Source organism: Ceratotherium simum, chromosome 2, assembly GCF_057802395.1.
Source record: "Ceratotherium simum simum isolate JZ-2026a chromosome 2, ASM5780239v1, whole genome shotgun sequence".
Classification (NCBI taxonomy): domain Eukaryota; kingdom Metazoa; phylum Chordata; class Mammalia; order Perissodactyla; family Rhinocerotidae; genus Ceratotherium; species Ceratotherium simum.
In genome coordinates, this window is record NC_141901.1 from 1,894,405 (window position 1) to 1,913,268 (window position 18,864).

The 18,864-nt window shown below is 53.3% G+C and overlaps 1 protein-coding gene across 1 annotated transcript; it reads right to left on the bottom strand.

The window, feature by feature from the left end:
* Positions 1-650: 650 nt before the first annotated feature.
* Positions 651-18,493, bottom strand: NUAK2 (NUAK family kinase 2). Its single transcript, XM_004425121.3, has 7 exons — positions 18,151-18,493; positions 9,047-9,167; positions 6,393-6,544; positions 6,182-6,247; positions 4,123-4,242; positions 3,456-3,588; positions 651-2,800 (listed from the first exon to the last, which is right to left on the bottom strand). Exons 1-7 carry the CDS (start codon positions 18,394-18,396, stop codon positions 1,737-1,739), a joined length of 1,902 nt encoding a protein of 633 aa, XP_004425178.1. The 5' UTR covers positions 18,397-18,493; the 3' UTR covers positions 651-1,736.
* Positions 18,494-18,864: the final 371 nt, after the last annotated feature.

Consider the following 18,864-nt stretch of genomic DNA (forward strand, 5'->3'; position numbering starts at 1 on the left):
GCCAGCCAGCTGCCCGCCTGCACTTTGAGCCTGCACTTTGTCCTTATCCTCCCTTTCATCCTAGCCCTCCGACGTGAGTTTCTCAATGGAGCCTGGCTCGCTGGGAATGCTCTGCAGGGGGCTGAGAGGGTTGGCCTACGAGGGGGGCATTCCTAGAATTCTTTACTTCCTCTAGGAGTCAGGCAGTGGGGGCAGAGTGGGGAGCAGCTGCCCGGCACTGGAGGAAAGGCGATTTCTTTCCCGGGAGAGAATAAAGGCGGTGGGGGTGTCTCCAAACAGCAGGGGATGGAGCTGGAGTGGGGAGGAGAGGGTGGGGCGTGGGGGAGGGGTGGGAGGAAAGGAGGTCAGGGTGGGGGCGGGGCTGTGCCATCTGCCAAACCCAGTTTTTCCTTTAGTGCCAAAGGCAGGAAGAGCCTTTGGGACCCTCAGCCCAGGGCTCTCCCACCTGTTTGCTTAACAGCACAGAACTGCTGATGGAGGTACAACGGGGAGCTTTTCAGAGCTAAGAGCTGGGTTTCTGTTCTGTTTTGTTTTTATTAAGCAGGTTCTCTATTTCCCATCCATGACAGCCCAGGGGGCGTGTGTGTGTCAAGAGAAGGCTCAAAGACCTGCGTCCTACCTCCCCAAACAGAACAAAGGTTATCTTCCGATCACCGTTCTGGTTTTTAATGGAATGGTTCTTTCTGGCCACAGAGCAAGGAAGAGGGACCATCAGGCAAACAGAATCAGGGCATGGAGTGAGGGAATCAGAGACCCCCTCCAGACAGTGCAATGGAACATGGATTTAAAAAAGGTCCCCCCTTCCCCACAATCAGTAGGAAATCATTGCAAAAATCTCTCTACACACAAAGTTAAATGTCATAGTGGATTTCCCCAGAACATAGTATTCACATTACTGAAAACAGCAAGATTCACTTTTTAAAAACTCAGAGCTGAAAACATAAAAATAAATAAGGACATTCTAGAGTTCTGAAAGCCCAGAGAAATAGACACATCCATTCTCAGTAGCACGAGCATCTTGGAGGCCGGAGAATTTCAGCGTCTTTGAGGTCCAAGGTGGGGTCCAGTGGAATTTGGGCCCCTTGAGATGAAGCCCAATAGTAGCCTGAGCCTTTTCAAGTCTTTTAGATTCATAGCAGCAACTTCAGGAGGCTTGGGCCAGGTTTGGAGGATGGGAAAGGGGAGAGAACCTTTGAGGAAACAGAGGGTGTGTTCTCTTACTGCTAGGATAAATAAGGAAGGGTACACTCTAGGACACCATTCCCAGGACCCCCCAGGCACATTAGGGGGTGCCACATTCCAGGTTTAGAGCTGGGTGGGGTTGGGAATGTGTATGTGAAGAGTTTCCATCCCCACTTTGGCGGGGAGGCATCATGCACAAAACTTACTCATTGCAATAAAGCAGATGGGCACTGATAGAGTGCTCTTTCCAGATCCCTGGGGACTACCATGTGCACGAGAAACAGGAACCTGGCCTTGGCCATGGGCCTTCCCCTCTACTCTACTCTTTTCCCTTCTACTATCTTCTTGGTTTCACAGGGCTGAAGACATTGAACCCTCAATGCATTTCACTTGCCCGCTTCCCACATCCAGCCCTCCCCAGGGCTCAACTGCAAACCATCTCAGCCTTCGGGGCTGGCATGCTGGTCCTGGGAGGCAGGGGAGAAGGCAGTCTCCCTTCAGGCTGCAGCCAACTGCATCTTAGAGCCTGCCCGGGTGGGCAATGCCCCCAACCCTCAGCTGAGCTTTGAGCAGACCCCCAGTGCCTGTCGGTAGATCTCTGTCACCTCCTGGCAGTCTGTCATGGAAAAGCAGCTATCCCCCAGGGGGTCCTGCCACCAGCGCCTCAGGCCCCTGCTTCCAGGGCCCTCGGAGGGGGGCTCCTCAAGCCCCATGAGGTTGTCCACAGATACACAGCCCCGGAGCTGGGGCTCAGGGAGCCGTTCGGGCAAGTCCAGCTGGTCAAAGGACTCAGAGGACAGGATGCTGTCCTCACTCACAGCCCCCGAGGGGTGGCTGGCTCGGGCCGGGGGGCGAGGTGAGGCCAGTTCATCCCAGGAACCAAAGGTAGTGGGGGCTGTGAGCTCCGAGGCTGTGCGGGAGAACTTGCCGTTGTGTTTGAGGATGCCCTTGCGATGGAGGAGCAGTCCTGAGGCTTGCGGGGGCTTCTGCTCCACGGAGTCTCCACTTACAAACACGTCCCCTGCATCCAAGAGCTCCCCAGACTCACTGGGTTCGGGAGAGGAGTAGTAGCCGGATTCCCGCTGCCGAGACTTCTTGAGGATGCCCTTCTTGGGGAGCTGGGGGGCAGCCTGTCCTGGGCTCATGGGGACTGGGCTGAGCTCAGGGTCCTCCCTTGCCCCCTCTGAGGAGGTCGACGCCTTCTTCTTGAGAATGCCCTTTGGCAGCTTGAGGTTGCCCTTGCCAGAGTGAGGGGAAGTGTCATCAGCCGGGTCCCCCTGGAGAGACTGGGCCATGTCATTCTCTTTGCGGGACTTCTTGAGCGAATGCTGGCGCTCCAGGCTGGGGGTGATGCTCCCACCTCCAGGAGCGTGCTGCCTGAAGAAGCTGCATACCTTGGCCCCGTTCTCCAGGAGGGGGCGGGAGGACCGCCGGAGCCAGTCAGCCATGGAGGCCCGGCCAGAGTCGCTGCCGGGGTGCCCTCCCTCGTGCAGGGCCTCCTGCTCCCCGACACGGGTGGTGTAGCCCCAGTTGACCCACCAGTGACTGGCCACATCCTCCAGGGTGGCCCGGCGGGTGGGGTTCACCATTAACAGCCACCGGATCAGACCACAGGCATCTGGAAGACAAAAAGAAGCTTCAGATTGGCAGCCAAGAAGATGGCACCCCACAGCCCCCCTCACTGACTTATCCCATTCGTGCTAAGACACTGCTCACTCCTGTGTTAGATATGTCTACTCCCACCTAGGGCTCCCCACAGCCTCCAGCTTTCCTGGATTGGCTCTGCCAGTTTCCCCTTCCGTCCCACGACCTCTTAGGCCTACAGCCCCTTCCTTAGCCTTGTTTGTATGTTAGTGTGGGTCCCCCTTCTCTCCACTGAAATGCAGCCCTCTGAGGGTACGGAATGTACTCAAGGGTAAACCCAGGTCCTCACACCCTTCTTCCTGCCCTCTACATCGTATGTGAAAGGACAGAAAGATGTCTAAGGATGAGGACAAAAGCAGTAGGAACCGAGACAACTATAGCATAGAGGATCTAAGTTAGACCTCCGGAAGCACTTTCCAAATATAATAAAGCATGCTTCAGATATCCCTTCCTTCCTTGGAGGTCACAGACATTGGAGGCAGAGACAAGACAGCAGGAGATGGGGTGGAAGGTACCTTTATCTATAGCGGGCTGCCCTCTTCACTTTGTTGCCACTGTTTAACTCCTGCCTCAGGAATTAGAGAGGGACACCCAGGCCCTGGATGAGAATACCCACACCTCTCACTCACCGGAGGGTTTAGGCGGCTCCCGGTAGGCCCCATCGCTAATCTGTTTCACCAGCGTCTTATGGTCCTGCCCGTCAAAGGGCATGGTGCCATGCACCAGGATGTACAGTAGAACACCCAGGGACCAGCTGTCCACCTGAGAGAGAGAGAGAGGATCAGCGAGGATGCCCGTGTGCCACAGACGGGAGGGCTTCCAGCCTCACCTTCAACATTGGAGAAGAAGGGGGTACACATTGGAGAACTCAGAGGCCAGTGCATCTGAGGACCGCCTCCCTCCAGTGCCCAGGGGCAGAGGGGTGATGCTGCAGAAGGGACTGAGGTTCACGTGGAGAGGTGCTGTCAATTGCAGTGGCAAGGTCATCCCTTCTAGGCCAGGAGGGGGTGGTTGTGACAGCGCCTTTCCAGGGAGGTTGGCTGGGTGCCAGGAAAGGTGATGGGAACCAGGAAGGTGAGGGAGCACAGCACTAGACTGGGGGATCACCAAACTTAAGTTCTCCTTCCAGTTTTTCCACTCCTGGCTAGAAACCTGGCAAGTCACTACTTTGGGGAGGGTGGGCTGAGTTTTGTGCTCTGAGAAAGGAAATAACTAGAAAACTAGCCCATGTATCTCACAGGATCTAAAGTCGTAGCAAATGGCTGAGGCAGGGTGGAGCGGAGGGCGGACACTCACCTCTGGGCCCGTGTAGGGTTTCCCGTTGACGATCTCGGGTGAGGCGTAGAGGGGGCTCCCGCAGAACGTCTGCAGGAACTTGCCTTGGTGGTAGAGGTTGGAGAGGCCAAAGTCAGCGATCTGCAGGATTGGGTCACACACAGACAGGGGTCACGCCAAGGCCTGGGTTGTTCTGCAGCTCTCGGCCCGCCTCTCTCCAGACCCCAGGGAAACCCAGGCCCCAGCAAGAGGAAAGGGTGCCCATGACATCTACCCCACACTAGGCACTGCCAACACAGCTCAGGCCCTGGAAGAAAGAGCCCTGCGGAGGTGGTGTCAATGTGGAGTGCCTAGGCAGGGGTATGTGGGAGCTCCAGGGTCCTCACTGTTCCCGGGCCCCTTTGCTCATGCTGTATTCCACTCCAGGGATCGTCTCTCCTGCCTACACATCCTCCCGATCTAGCAGGCCCACCTCCCCTGGGAAGCCTTCCATTGCCCTGAGATCTCCTTCTCCAATGAAGCCCTACAGTTTCCAATGGATGGCTGTAGCCCTGCTCCTCAGTTCTGTCTCCTCATACTGCTATGTTCCCCGTGCTGACCTCCTTCTGCCCCCAGCCCTCCTGCAGCTCCTAGCACAGGTGTGACCCATGGAAGGGACTCAATGGACACTTAGTGACTGAAGGAAGGGTCTACCAGATGGAGGGGAGAGAGTCAACTTCTCATGCCAGTGCCACAACTCTCAGAAGCAAGCCAGCCCATCATGGGTTAACCATGCAAGGCTTGGGCTGCCCTTCCTAGCAAAGGGCTCCTCTCTGCCCACATGTGGGCAGGAACGTGGTGGCAGGAACCCCGGGGTCAGCCCAGTATAGCTGAGAAGCAACAGTGAGGGCAGAACAAAGATCAGGGTGTGGCTACAGCCCAGGAGAAGGAATCTCCCTACAGTATCCCTGAGCAGCTGACACTCAGGGCTCGAGAGGCCCCAGCCTCATCTCTCACTCCCCAGGGAGACCCTGTCCCCAGCTATCCTCAGTCAGAGGCTGAGGCCAATGCCCTGCTGCTCCTGACCTCTTCACCCCCATCAGAGGGTCATGTGTGCCCAGGGTGGGGAGGGGCTGTTTATGAAACTCTGGCTCCTTCGTTTATGGTTTTATTGGCCTCTTAGCAAACAGTTACCAGTTGAAGCCCATAATGAGGCAGATGATTGGTACAGATGGGAAAGTTCGTGCCGTCCAGGTTGTGTGGGTTTATTAGCTCTGGCTTCCCTCCCCCTGGTCAGCATCAAAGCAAGCCCCACCTGCTCCGGGAATTGGCTGGGTAAGGGGAATGAACTCAGTGCCAGGGTGCTTCAGGGCACAGGTCAGGGGCCACTGGAGAAAGGACTATGTCCTAGGTGCAGGAAGATTCCGAGAAGGGTCCAAGTGCAGAGTCAGAGCCTTCCCAGGTACCTGCACGGACCAGCCCTTGCCACCTCCCCCTTCCAGCTCTGAGATCTGAGTCTATCCCATCAACATGAACTTCTCAGACCTAAATTTAACCACTTAGGCGTGGAAATTCAGCAGCTGCAGGAAGCAGGAAACTGCTGCCGAGTGTTTGGTCTGTGAGGAAAGGTGCCACAGGGCGACCTAATTGTAGCAGATTAAAGTGCATGCGTGTGTGTTTCTGTGTGCACACGTGCGTGTGTGTGCATGCAGATGGGGAGATGAACTCAGGCCCTGGCCCTCTCCCTGCCAGGCCCAAGGTTGGGAGCAAAAGCTGACCCTAGATCTAGACTCCTGTCACCCTTGTGACATCAAGAGCACTGGTCGGGGAGTCAGAAGACCTTGGTTCTCACCCAGACTCAGCCGCCCGCTAGCGATGGACCTTCTGCAAGGTCCCCTTCTCTAGAGACCTCAGTTTTCTACCCACTAGAATGGATGACAGCTGAGGGGCCTACCAGTACCAACTTGTAAGTCTGAGCTTAGAGGCTCAACTCCTTCTGGAACCCCTAGGGGCCTAGAGGGCTTAGAGGTACGTAGTTAGGAGAGTGCAGAAAGGCTGGGCATGGGTGCGGGGGCTGCTGGAAACGAGAAGTGGGGCTCACCTTGATATTTCCATTGGCGTCTAAGAGGATGTTCTCCAGCTTGAGATCCCGGTGGACAACCCCGTTCTGAAAGAGGGAGGGAGGAGGTCAGGGGACGGTCACGGGGCAGGGAAGGACAGGAGGACCTAGTCTGGGAAGTGAGGTCATGGAATCTCTCTGGTGCAAACCAGCCCCCGAGCCCCACAGACCACCCTGGCGGAAGGGGGCTCACCTGGTGGCAGTAGTGCACGGCGGAGACGATCTGCCGGAAGAAATGCCGGGCGTCGCGCTCGCTGAGCCGCTGCCGCTCGCTGATGTAGTCATACAGGTCGCCTCGGCTGGCGTACTCCATGACTATCACGATCTTGCTGCTGTTCTCAAACACTGGGACAGAGCAAGGCGGAACGTCAGGCCCTCCAGAGTGCACTCCTCCCGGGGCCCAAACCAGACAGGACCGCCTTCCAGGGATGTCTGCTAACGGGGCAGGAGAAGGGCTGTGAAGCTCTCAACATCTTCCAGTAGCAACAAGTTAAGGCCAAGGGAACTGGCTCCCTCTCCTCTCCTTAGAAGTTCAAGCTTTTGAGGATCTTAAAACTACCCTGCAAAGTCCCCAGAAAGCCGAGACATCACTGGATGAGAATGAAAAGTCAGGCTCTTTGGTTCAGAATCCAGTACTCTCTCACCTGGTGACCTTGGGCAAATCTCTTCTAGATACATCAGTACGAATGCAGGTTTGGAGTTTGAATCCTGGCCCCGTCACTTACTAGCTGGGTGACCGTGGCAAATTATTCAACCATTGTGCCTCATTTTCCTCATTTGAAAAGTGGGATAATAATGGCAACCTCACAGGGCGGAGAAATAGATAAAAGTCAGTGATAGCTTTGGGTCTGGCTGAGCAAGCTGGCATAGGGTCTGATATATAAACAAGCACTCAATAAATGTGCCTACTGTTGTATTTATTATGCGCATCCTCACGCATAAACTTCTTAATAATGCCCATGATAATGCCTGCTTTGAGGATCAGAAGAGGGATAAAATTACATGAAAGTGATTTGTAAGCTATAAAATACCGTGGAGAGCTGCAATATCCATCCCCCTTAACATCTCTGACTTCTTGTCCAGAGCATCCAGGCCAGAGCCTTGTACACAGAAGCAATCAATAAATATTTGGTAATTAATTGACTGGCTGGGCTCCTGGCAGTCGGCCCACCCCAGCTCCTACACATCTCTATGTGTAGGAGGGGCCCTCTTGCCACCTCAGGCCTTGTCCTGGCTCCAGCCCGCTGGAAAGGTAGTGAATGTCTGGTTCACCGAACTCGCCCTTCAGGTGGGTGTGTGTCAGAACATATATGTTCATGACATTGCATCTTTGCATCAAACGGGTCCTAGGAGTTTGGCTTGCTCAGCCAGCCCCAGAGCTATTGCTGTCTAGCCTGTGAAGAGCTGAGGGAGGATGCTTTTCCCATGAGGAGTCCCAGCTCCCAGGCAATTGGCTCCATGGCCAGGAGGATCGTGCTTTTTCCCAGGGGAACATGAATGAGTGGCCCTGATATATGGGGGCCGAGCCTCCTGGGGGTGCCCAGCTGAGATGCAACCCCTGTGGTTCTCAATATCTCTGCAGGGGTGCATACAACCTTGTGCCAGGAAATTGGGGTTGAGAAGCCAGCCAGGGCACGTTCTGGAGAGCAGCTAGGTTAGAAGTCAGTGTTCCCCAGTCTACATCTCCTGAAGCCTGTGGCAGGATGGAGATGGATCTGTGGCAGCCCTGCCAGACACACAGTAACTGTGACACCCCTAGGTCTGCTGAATCTGAAGGTGCAGGAGAAGCCACATCCTGAGCTTCAAAGCTCAGTTTCCAGACCCAGCTGGAGATATGGGTGCGGGGGAGAACTCACACACACACACACACACACACACACACACACACACTCTGCCCAATCACCAGGCTCAGGCTAGCTTGACCAATACTCTGTCATCTGCCCACTCTTCCCCGGGGGAAACATAAAGATACAATTAGCCTTCTCAGCCACTTGCCTGGGCTCCTCGTGGGACAGGCTCAGGCCACGGGGCCATGGCAGTGGCTCTGCCCTTAGTCTTCCCATGAACAGCACCCAAAAGAGGACACTTCTCTTTTACTTCCCACCAGGAATATTCAGAGGGCAAAGCCACAGGCTCCCGTCCCCCCTCCAGCTGCTACTGCTATCCCTCATTTCCTGTCTAATGGACATTATATAAATGCTGAAAGCAGACAGATGTATGTGCGATGGTGCTCCCCCTCTATCCCTTTGTCACCCTCTCTTGCTCACTTTGTTGTGTGGATCACAGTGAATAGGGCAGCTGGAGTGGAAGGCCAGCACTGCTGTCAGAGCAAGAGAAGGCTGAGAGAGACGAGCAGAGGTAGCAGCCAGCCCCATGGCAGGAATGATTCAGAGTACAGGTCAGACCCTAGGAGGCCTGGTTCTTGGGATGTGTGAAGAACAACAGCACGCTCGCACCTGAGACAGGTGCAGGTCTCTGTATGTTGCAGCTTCCCCTGGATTGCTAAGGATCTCATTGGTTTGGGGAGGTAGTGTTCAAGTATGAAAAACCTAACAATAACAACAAAACTGCCTACAATCTGTGGAGTTCCTCCCAGGAGCTGAGAACTCAGTGACATTTAATTTGATCTTTGCAACTACCCTGTGATGTAAGTGGGATTATCCTGTTTTATAAATGAGGAACTGAGGCCCAGGGACTAAATTAAATTAGTTGTCCAAAGTCATACATCTGGGTTTCATATCCAGCTTTTGTCCAACTCTAAACCTTTTTTACCTTTGTGTCATCTGTTCTGACTGCTCCTACACATACACATACACACTCGCAGCTTCAGATGCCCCGCCTCTGTACCTTCATGGATGGCAATGATGTGCGGGTGGTTGAGTGATGACATGATCTCGATCTCCCGCCGAATGTGCATCAGATCTTGCTCATCTTTGATTTTGTCTTTCCGGATCGACTTGATGGCCACCTGAGGACAGAGAATGCAGGAGAGTGAGGAGAAAGTTCTGGCAGATAAAAGCAGTCTTGAAGATACTCTCTGAGTCCTGGCCCTGGTCTGCCTGCAGCTGCCACAAAGGCCACCCTGTGCACCCAGAGAAGCCACTTCATCCTTCACCAGGGTAGGTGGCAGAGAGGCTGGGGAGCGCCTTCTCTAGAGAAGGCTCTCACCTGGGTCAGGTGTAGTCTGTGTAGCAGGAAGGTATATGGGCCAATGACCTTCTTCAGTCTACAGATGAACAAGGAAGGTAACAACCTGCGTTCTAAGGCCGATGCTCTATGATTTACGAAGGAAATTTACCATACTACACCATGAAGACAAGGAGTGGGCCTGTTGCGCTCACCATTGAATGGGGGGCACAGGGCTGGCACACTGCAGACACTGAGTCAAATTTGTTACCGTAGTAAATGGCCCTCACAAAAATCTTTGGAGGTAAGTGCAGAATGTCTCATCATCCCCATCTCCAAGTGAGGAAACTGGTACCCAGAGAGGTTAAATGACCTGCTCAAATTCATACCATCAGTAGCTGCACAAACTGGGGTTCCACTATTGACCATCTGATTTCCAGTCTGGTACTTTCCCCACCACAGCCCTCTAACTTGCTGTAAACAACCAGTCTCTAGCCAAAAGGTGGACACAACCCAATATCCAGCAACAGATGAGTGGATAAACAAAATGTGGTGTATCCATACAATAGAATATTATTCAGCCATAAAAAGGAATGAAGTTCTGGTACATGTCATGATGCAGATGAACCTTGAAGATATTAAGCTAAGTGAAAGAAGTCAGACACAAGGACAAATATTGTATGATTCTACTTATATGAGGTACCTAGAATAGGCAAAAGCATAGGACAGAAGGTAGAACAGAGGTCACCGGGGGTGGGGGGGTGGAGGTGGGGGTGGGGGAATGGGGAATTAGTGTTTAATGGCTACAGAGCTTCTGTTTGGAGTGATGAAAAGGTTTTGGAAATGCATAGTGGTGTTGGCTGTACAACATTGTGAAGGTACTTAATATGTTATTGAATTGTACACTTAAAACGGTAAATTTTTTTTTTAATAATTTTATTTATTTTTTTTCCCCCAAAGCCCCAGTAGATAGTTGTATGTCATAGTTGCACATCCTTCTAGTTGCTGTATGTGGGACGCGGCCTCAGCATGGCCAGAGAAGCGGTGCGTCGGTGTGCGCCCGGGATCCAAACCCGGGCCGCCAGCAGCGGAGTGCGCGCGCTTAACCGCTAAGCCACGGGGTCGGCCCAAAACGGTAAATTTTATGTTATATATATTTTACCACACACACAAAAAAATCACCGAAAAAATTATTAAAAAAACACCAGTCTCTTCAGTTTAGGTAAGGACTGTCCCTCCCCCAACAACAAACAAACAAACAACTAGACAGTTAAACAGAGTCCTTGGGCTTTGCTCTCTTGTAGGTGAAAATACCCTATAAGGACTAACCCCTCTGCTGGTGTGTGGTGGGTTCAGGAAGGGTGGAGTGAGGCAAGAGGAAATGGAGAAAGAACTGCCAAGATGCAGCTTCAGCAAAGCTCTCAGACTGAGGAGCCTGGTCCCTCCCTCTGCTCCATCCCACTGGGCAGTGAGGTGACAGGGAGGGGAGAACGACAGCAGAGCAGGTGGTGGTGTGGAGACACCACCTGGGGAGGCAGAGACCTGGGTTCTCCCTTAGGCTCTGTGGCTGGCCCCATGGGCAAGTCCCAGCCCCTCTAGGAGCCTCAGGTTTCTTTTCTGTGAAACAAACAGGCTGAATAAGATGTCCAAGGTGCTTTCCTGCTCTGATTCTGCGAGATGAGCCGGGCACATGACATGGATGCTGACACAGGAGCTGGGCAGGGGTGGGGCGGGGTGTCACAGGGCTGGTCAGATCCTGATAAGTTCTATCCAAGGACACGAACGGTAAACACAAGACTTCCTCTTCATGGGAGATGGGCAAGTTATGAAAAATCTGAAGGCACAGACTGAGGTAAACAATTCCTCATTCAGTTTCCCAGGAAGGTATGCCTCCCTTCAAGGTTCAAAAGGAGACAGAAAAAAGGAAACCACTGCTCGAGGGGAGGGGCCTCTAATCCACCCTTTCACAGGGCTTTGGAGGCAGACAATGGCTTCCTGCTCTCCGGGACAGGCCTCTGTTCCCCATCGGACAAGAATGCGGAACAGCGTAATCCGCAAGAGGAGCCGCTCACAATGCCCTCGCCCGGTCACCCCGGCAACGGGCCAGGGATGGCGTGCCCTCCGCCCTGCTCCTCCTCTGGAGCTGCATCTGTGAAAGACGGGAGGCCCAGCTCCCGTGCCCTCCCTGAGCAGGGCAGGGAGGACAATGGCAGCAGGAGGGACGGTCACCAGGGAGCCTCCTCTCCAAGATGCTGGAGAGGCCTGCGCTGCAGCTGCAGGGGCAGGGCTGCACCTCAGGCGCTCTCTTCACGGCCCCCACCCCTTCTGCCCCAGACCACCTCAATGAGCTAAGCAGAGAAATCCCTGGCTTAGAATTGGACAGAAGGTGGGGATGTGAAGGAAGGGGCTTGAATCAACTATGAGGATTCAACCTGGATCATCATTCCTGCACATCTCTCTCTTCATGCCCCTTTTCTCTCCCTGAAGGGGAGATTTTATGGATTAGTTCTTTTCTCTCTAACATTCATTATTTTTAAAATCAGACAATAGATAAAGTACTATGAGCTTTTCAGATAAAGGGCCATAAAAGTTATATTAATAGATAGTAAAAAAAAAAAAATCATATGTAAATCACATGTCTAGATAATGAAACAGAAGTATTTGAGAGCTTAAGATGCACACATATGCAACAACTCAGCATATCTCCAATGTCCAATTGTGTACTCACAAATGTATATAATAGTGAGATAAATCATCACAGGCTTAGGGGGCAGAGCCTAAAGAAGACAAGGCCTAAAAGAAATGAGGCTCCAAAAGAAAGAAAGGAGTCTTACTGGTGCCGCATGGGCAGAGGGTACACAAGTCAAACCCCAAGATCCATTTCTTCCACCTCTGGAAGACTATGATTCTAAATCGGAATTGTTAATCCTCAACAAACAGTTCTACCCTCCTGCAAGCCTGTGATCTGGCCTCAGGGGGCTAGGTCAGGGAGCCCCCCAGTTATCTACATTAGGTCCTAGGAGAGGACAGCTTGGCTGGCATTTCCCAGGAAGGAAACAAGTTATGTCACCAGGCCTCCACCAGTCCCCAAGAAGGTGACAGACAAAAACAGTGATGTGTCACCGTCCCGGTAGTGCCGGTCCACTGTTCCACAACCTACCCAGCCCCACGGGACAGGCCCCTAGCTATCTGCTGGCTAGCTGTTAAAGTAAATTAGATATGGCAACAGCTTGGGCCAAGATAGAGCTCCGCATACAGAAAGCATTCAACAGTTGTTTACTGGTGAACACAGATCACAAATAAATACTTATTAGTTAAGTCACCGGGCTGACCCTTGACTGATGGACCAGGGCCCAGATAAGATTTTCTGCCCTTCTTCAGGCATGGGTGGAGAGTCAACCTCGGTACAAGGAGGTTGTATTTTAATTTTAATGTTGTATTTTAATGGTTGTATTTTAATGTTAATTTTGAGGGACCTTCGTTCTCATCTGCAAGAGAGTTGAGCAAGCATCTTTAGAATAAAAATATACTGACTAGAGCCAAGGAAGAGGGCAACAATTGCTGAATGGGTCAACCAGAGGGATGAGGGCCACATGCCTGAGACAATCCTGACTCTTCCCGGTAAAATGTTAATACTGTCTTTTTCACTCTCCAAAGTATCCAAGTTTAGACAATATATTACACGGCCACCCCAACAGAGGGGGCAGGAAACCCAGGCACAATTACATGATAATGTAAATGTGAATACCAGATCAGCAGAGTGGGTGTCAAGAGCACAGGTATCTAATCCTTATTCGCCCCTATCAAGCTATGCAACTCAAGACAAGTCACTTAAATGATCCAGTTAACTGGTTTGGCTAGTTTTAATGTCCTCATCTGAAAAATGAAAGGGCATTTATTCTCCAAGCATCTGCTGAATGCCTACTCTGTACCTGGCGCTACTCTTGGTGTTGGTGATTCAGACAAAAATTGGACAGTCCTTGCTCCAAGGCCCTCAGTTCAGTGGCAGCACAGGCAATGAAGTCCATTCCAGTCTAGTGTGATGGACATGACAGTCGAGGTCCCTGACTGCCCAGGGGCCCCAGGAGCTCTGCAGAGGTCTTTCCTTGCCTGGAGGAGCAGGGAAAACCACCTCTGGGAGAAAACTTTGTTTTAGATCTTGAAGGATGAGTGGGGTTTGCCAAGCCAAGGAAGGTAGGCCAGGGAGGGGCAATAAGGGCTTTCCAGGCAGAGAGAGAGGTTTGAGCAAAGACCAGAAAGAAAGGAACCATTCACAAATTTGCACATTAGGATCTCTAAGCTCCTTGCCAAACTCGAGCATCTCTGCTGAGCTTCTTCAGAAATGGGTCACCTGCCACTATGTCGGGAAGGTGCTAGCCAAGGATTGTTCTAATGGGCTTGTTCAGAGGCCCCATACTATATCTATGTTAACCCACCTGAGCAAAATTCCTAGTGACCCTGGCCCAGGGATTCTCTTGCCCCTGCGGCCCTGCACGTTGGAAAGGCGGCAGGGCTCAGGCCCTACCCCATTTTGCCAATGGCACACACTAAAGTCCACAAAGCTGCAAGGACTCTTCCGAGGATTCCCAACACATCAAGGCAGAGTCAGGATGGAAGAGGGAGGGGTGCCGCCTGGAGAAGCTGCATCTCAGAAGACAAAAGTTCCTCACAGATGCCCTGCCCTGCTTCCCTCTCCCTGCCTCCCATCCCTGGAGAAGGGAATGCCCCACACTCTGCCCTGGGCCAGGCTGTGCAGTAGCACCAGCCATCCCCATCCCACCTACAGATATACAAACATGCCGGAGACCTGGGTGCTAGGGCTCAATTGGTTAAACACTGTCCCCCACCCCAGGAACTCAAATCAGGATTAATCTGGATTCAGGAGAAGATGGCAGAAAGGTCTTAGAAAAAGATCTAGAGGTGCTGGTTCCAGATGCTGGGGGAGAGGATGCAAGCTGGGCATCTCAGGTCATAGTTATCGCCTAGAGTTGGAGCCAAGATCCTTGACTCCTCTCTGGCCTTTCATGGAGCAGCTGCTGCCTGGGAGGTGGGGCAAGGAGCTGGAGGATGACCCATTTAGATAACAGAGGAAAGGCTGGGCTTGGCACAGTAGGGTAATGGGCCCGGGGGGTGGCTCACTATCCCATCAACCTGCCAGAGAACCAGGTAAGGAGCACGAATGGGCTCTGAGGGGAGTCGGAGCCGCCTCCCCTGAGCCCCCTGCGTGCCCACCCCTCCTTGCCACTTTCCAGCCCACTCTGCCAGGTTGTCGGGCAAGGCGCTTCCCTGCCCAGCCCTCTTGTGTGGTTTGGCCAGAGCCCAAGGACACGAGTCGCCTGCAGCCGGAGCCTGCCTCCCTGCTGCTGAGCAGGCAGGTGCAGGAGGAGCTGGGAGGGCAGCCTCATGAAGAGGAGGCCTTTGGCAGCTGGCCAAGCGGGAACCCTTCTCTGGAGCAGGGGCTGAAGGAGAGACGAGGACTACAAACGAAGCAGAGACCAAAGTGGTTTGGCTTAACGAAGCTGAGCACAACCCGTTACCCCTGCTCAGGGCAGGACAGACCCAGGGCCCCCAGGAGAGGGAGGGTAGGGCCTAGTCAAAGCCAGCCTTGCTGGGATAATAACACTGTGTGTGTCAGCTACTGTGCTGAGCACTTTACATATATTATCTTATTTAATCCTATGAGAACCCCACGAGGTAGGAATTATTATAATCCCCACTTTACAGAGGAGGAAACTGAGATACAAAGAGGTCACACAGCTGGTAAGCAATAGAGCCAGGATGTGAACCCTTACAGTCTGACTCTGAGCTAAGCAGCCTTCCTGACAAGGTAAAAACCAGGAATGTAGTGTAGTTCACCCACCCAGGATCTCAACATAGTCAGCGAGTGTGGGTGGGGGTTGGTTCCCAGTGACTCCTCCAACTCTCAGCCCTGCCTGGAGCCCTGGGAAAGGCGGCCAGAGCTGGCTGCTGGAATGACAAAGCACATCGAGGCAAGCCCAGGCTTAGCACAAGGCCAGCTCCCAGTCTAAGACTCAGGATTGGTCACCCAGGGCGAGTACTGGCCCAGCAGGAGCCTATGTTGCAGGAATGCCACTAACCAGCCACAGGACAAGTCATGTCCCCTCTCTGGTCCTCAGTTTCCCCATGTGTCAATGAAGGAATCAGACCATCTCAGTCATTTTCAAACATTTTGGAATCCCACGTAGCAATCCAATATATAAAAGAGACAGAAGCACCCCTGCCCCAGATCAGTATCCACTTGGACGCCTTCATGCTCCTTACGGCACCCCTTGGAGGTAAGACTTCCGTTCAATCATCCCAAAGGCTCTGGTGGACTCCATGCTTCCAGGGACCCCAGCAAGTGTTTTTCTATTTAGAGGGAGGGGTAGTCAGGGGAGCTGGGAGAGTCACAGGAGGAAATGTCATTTGGATACCAGGAATGTAGTCGGAGTCTAGAAGATCCAGAGCAAACATTTGTTTTTCCTTTGATGCCCTCCTGGGGTAGCCATTAGTCCTGCCTACCTGCCCCTTCCTCTGGACAATCCCATCTGGCCCCTGATAATGTCATCTAGGCAGGTTGGGAATGGGAAGTATGCTAGAAAAGTGGGGAGAAAACTGGGATAGGAGTCCCCCAGCAGGCTTTCCTGTGAATCTAGCCCCCATCAACAATCTCAGTTCATTCTGAGGGAGGTCTCAGACCCCTCCCACGCCCCTCTGCCCAACTGAAGATCCTAAGGCACCAGGTGACTTTCTCCTCAGGGAGGGCAGTGAAGAAGTAGGAATGGGGGTGCGGTGGGGAAGAGGACTTCTCTCCAGAATTGAGAAATCATTAGCACAGCAGGCAGCTGCTCTCCAAGGAGGAGGGAGAACCCCGAGCAAGTTCCTACCAGAAGTGCAGGGTAGTCTACGGATAAGGCAGGCTCAGAGCAGGTCCCATCCTACTGATCTCGGCTCCCTGCATGAAACAAGAGGCATGGGGCCAGGAGGTACCTTCTGAATTCTCTCTGTTCTGATGTAATAAGAGCCGGAATCCCCGCCTACAGCCACTGAGGTTTGAAAACTGAATGCTAGTTTATCTCATCCCAGAATCAATGAGATCTCTCTCTCACACACACACACACACACACACGCGCATGCATGCATGCACACCTGCACACACCTGTGCGCAGTGACCCAGAACAAGAATCTGATGGGATCTCTGAATTTCAATCTCAGTTACCCAGTGTCTGGGCCACACCAGTCCCCCAACCCAGTATGTCCCCCAACCCAGTATGTCCCCCAACCCAGTATGTCCCCCAACAAGAGGCACGAGCCACGAGCAGCTATTTTCCAGCTGAACCCCTAACAAAGCCTGGGCCCAGCAGTCTCAAGCCTGGAGCCTCACAGGGCCCTCACACTTTATAGAAAGAGAAAGAAAAGGAAAGCCAGGAAGTACATGATTGCCCAATAGCTGTAACCTGGCAGCGGGCAACTGGGGACTGTGCCAGGCGTTAGCAGGAAAAACATACTCGGTCCTATTGATGGGGCCATAATCCACCCCCTTTCTCCAGCATCCACTCTCCTTCACCAATGAAACGACTTCTTGAATTTCAAACCAGCTACCGGCTGCAAAAGCAAACAATCTGGGGAGGTGACCGCTGCCATAACCGATAGGGCAAACCACGGCCACACACACACACACACACACACACACACACGCCTCTCACAACCAGCACCCACCTGGATTTGGCCAAATGATCCCTAGACCACCTGCCCTAAAAGGCTTGTTAAATACAGATTATTTGGTCCCATCCTGGATTTTCAGAATAAAATCCTCTGGGTGTGGAATCAGAAAATAAGTATTTTAAACAAGCACTGCTGGTGATCCTATGCACGTTAAACGCAAGTTCGAGAACCACTGTTAACTAACTTTTGGCAAACTTGACATCCTTTCAGGGCTGGCCTTTCCAGAGATAAATATCAGTTCTCACTGTGGGTTCTACGTGTCAGGAATAATTTAAATTCACGTTTGTATCTCATTCAAGCCTCATAGCAGCTTGTGAGGGAGGCTGTGTTTTCTTCATTTTTGCAGAAGGGGAAACGGTACAGAGATAAAGTAAATTGCGCCAAGTCACACAGATTACTACTACTGCCACACACACACACCCCACCAAAGTACCAGGACACATTCCGGAAAAGGCCCAAACCCAAAGGTATCTTGGGGCACAGTGAACCTTGCACCAGAGCCTGGTTTCACATTTCCCAGAATAAAAAACCCATCATAATGAAACTTGGACTCAATCTGAGAGCTGGAAAGGACCTAAGTGTCAAACTCGCTGCCACCCCACCCTCAGCAGATCTCCATAGCATGCTGGGCTGTCAGACTATAAGGACTGGGTTGAGGAACAGGGCACCTGTTCATTTACGCAGCCACACACATTTACTCAACTCCTAGGAAGATCAGGCCCCTTCTACTTCCTCTTCCCTTTCCACTCTATGGGATAGTCTGTTCCAAGCAAGATTCAACCCCAGTCCCATCTTCAGGGAGCCTTCTCATCCCAAGACAGGACACTATTCCTTTTCTATGTCCCCCACGCCACTGTCCCTCTCACTTACTTGGCTGTCTGCTGTTGTTGGGGTTCTCAGGTCCACGACCATTGTCCCTACCAGCATGAACCGACAGATCTGCAATGGACACCCCTCCCCCCCCCACACACACACCCTTAGCGTGGTAAAGACTGACTGCTGGCCACTCTACCTAGCAAGGCACTAGCCCACGGCCCACCCCCGTCACTCAGCGCCGCCGCCAAGCCCGGCCGCCCGCGCCGAGAGGAAGCCGCACTCACCAGGCGCCCCGCGCTCTCCCGCGCCTTCTTCACCTTCCCATAGGCGCCCTTGCCCAGGGTCTCCAGAAACTCGTAGCGGTGCCGCAGGTTGTGCTTGTGGTGGTGCCGCTTCACCGCCTGCTTCTTCATCGGGGGCTTGGGCGACTTGATGAGCCCGTCGGCCAGGGGCCGGGCGAGCTCTGACGCCAGGGCGGTGGCTGCCGAGGGGGCCGGGCCGAGGCGCCGGGCGAAAGCCAGCGACTCCATGGCGAGCAGGCAGCGAGCGAGGCGGAGGGGTAATCGGCCGCGGGGACAGCTGGAGGTCGGAGCACAGGGGCCTCACCCTGGCCGGGAACCCACCGCCGCACCGGAGCGCGCGGCAAGGCACCGCGTTCCAAGTTGTTATAAACTCTCCCAGCCGAGGCCTGGCCACGCCCTCCCGCGCCCATTGGCCTCCTCGCTGGCTGCGTGTGACCAGAGCCGCCCGCATTGGCTCGCCCGGGCCTCCGGCCCCGCCTCCTTCCTCCGCTTAACTGGGAAAGGAGTCAATGGAGCCCGCCCACCCGGCCCCCGGGGATAGGCACGAGGAACAGCCGACACCAGCCGAGGCTGCTCCGCGGGTTGGTACTACTAGGGTCCTGAACCTTTGAGGGGTGCTGGAACTGCTCTTGCCTCTGAGGGGTGCTTGGTCCTGGTTGGAGCCACCTGTTGTCCTTCTATTGTGCTGTGTTCTCT

Excerpts from the sequence above, each read along its gene's own strand:
- NUAK2 (XM_004425121.3), bottom strand. The coding sequence starts at position 18,396 with ATGGAGTCGCTGGCTTTCGCCCGGCGCCTCGGCCCGGCCCCCTCGGCA. Across the intron at positions 9,168-18,150 it reads GGGAGAGCGCGGGGCGCCTG|GTGGCCATCAAGTCGATCCG; the intron begins GTGAGTGCGGCT and ends CTCTGTCCTCAG. Across the intron at positions 6,545-9,046 it reads CATCATTGCCATCCATGAAG|TGTTTGAGAACAGCAGCAAG; the intron begins GTACAGAGGCGG and ends GCTCTGTCCCAG.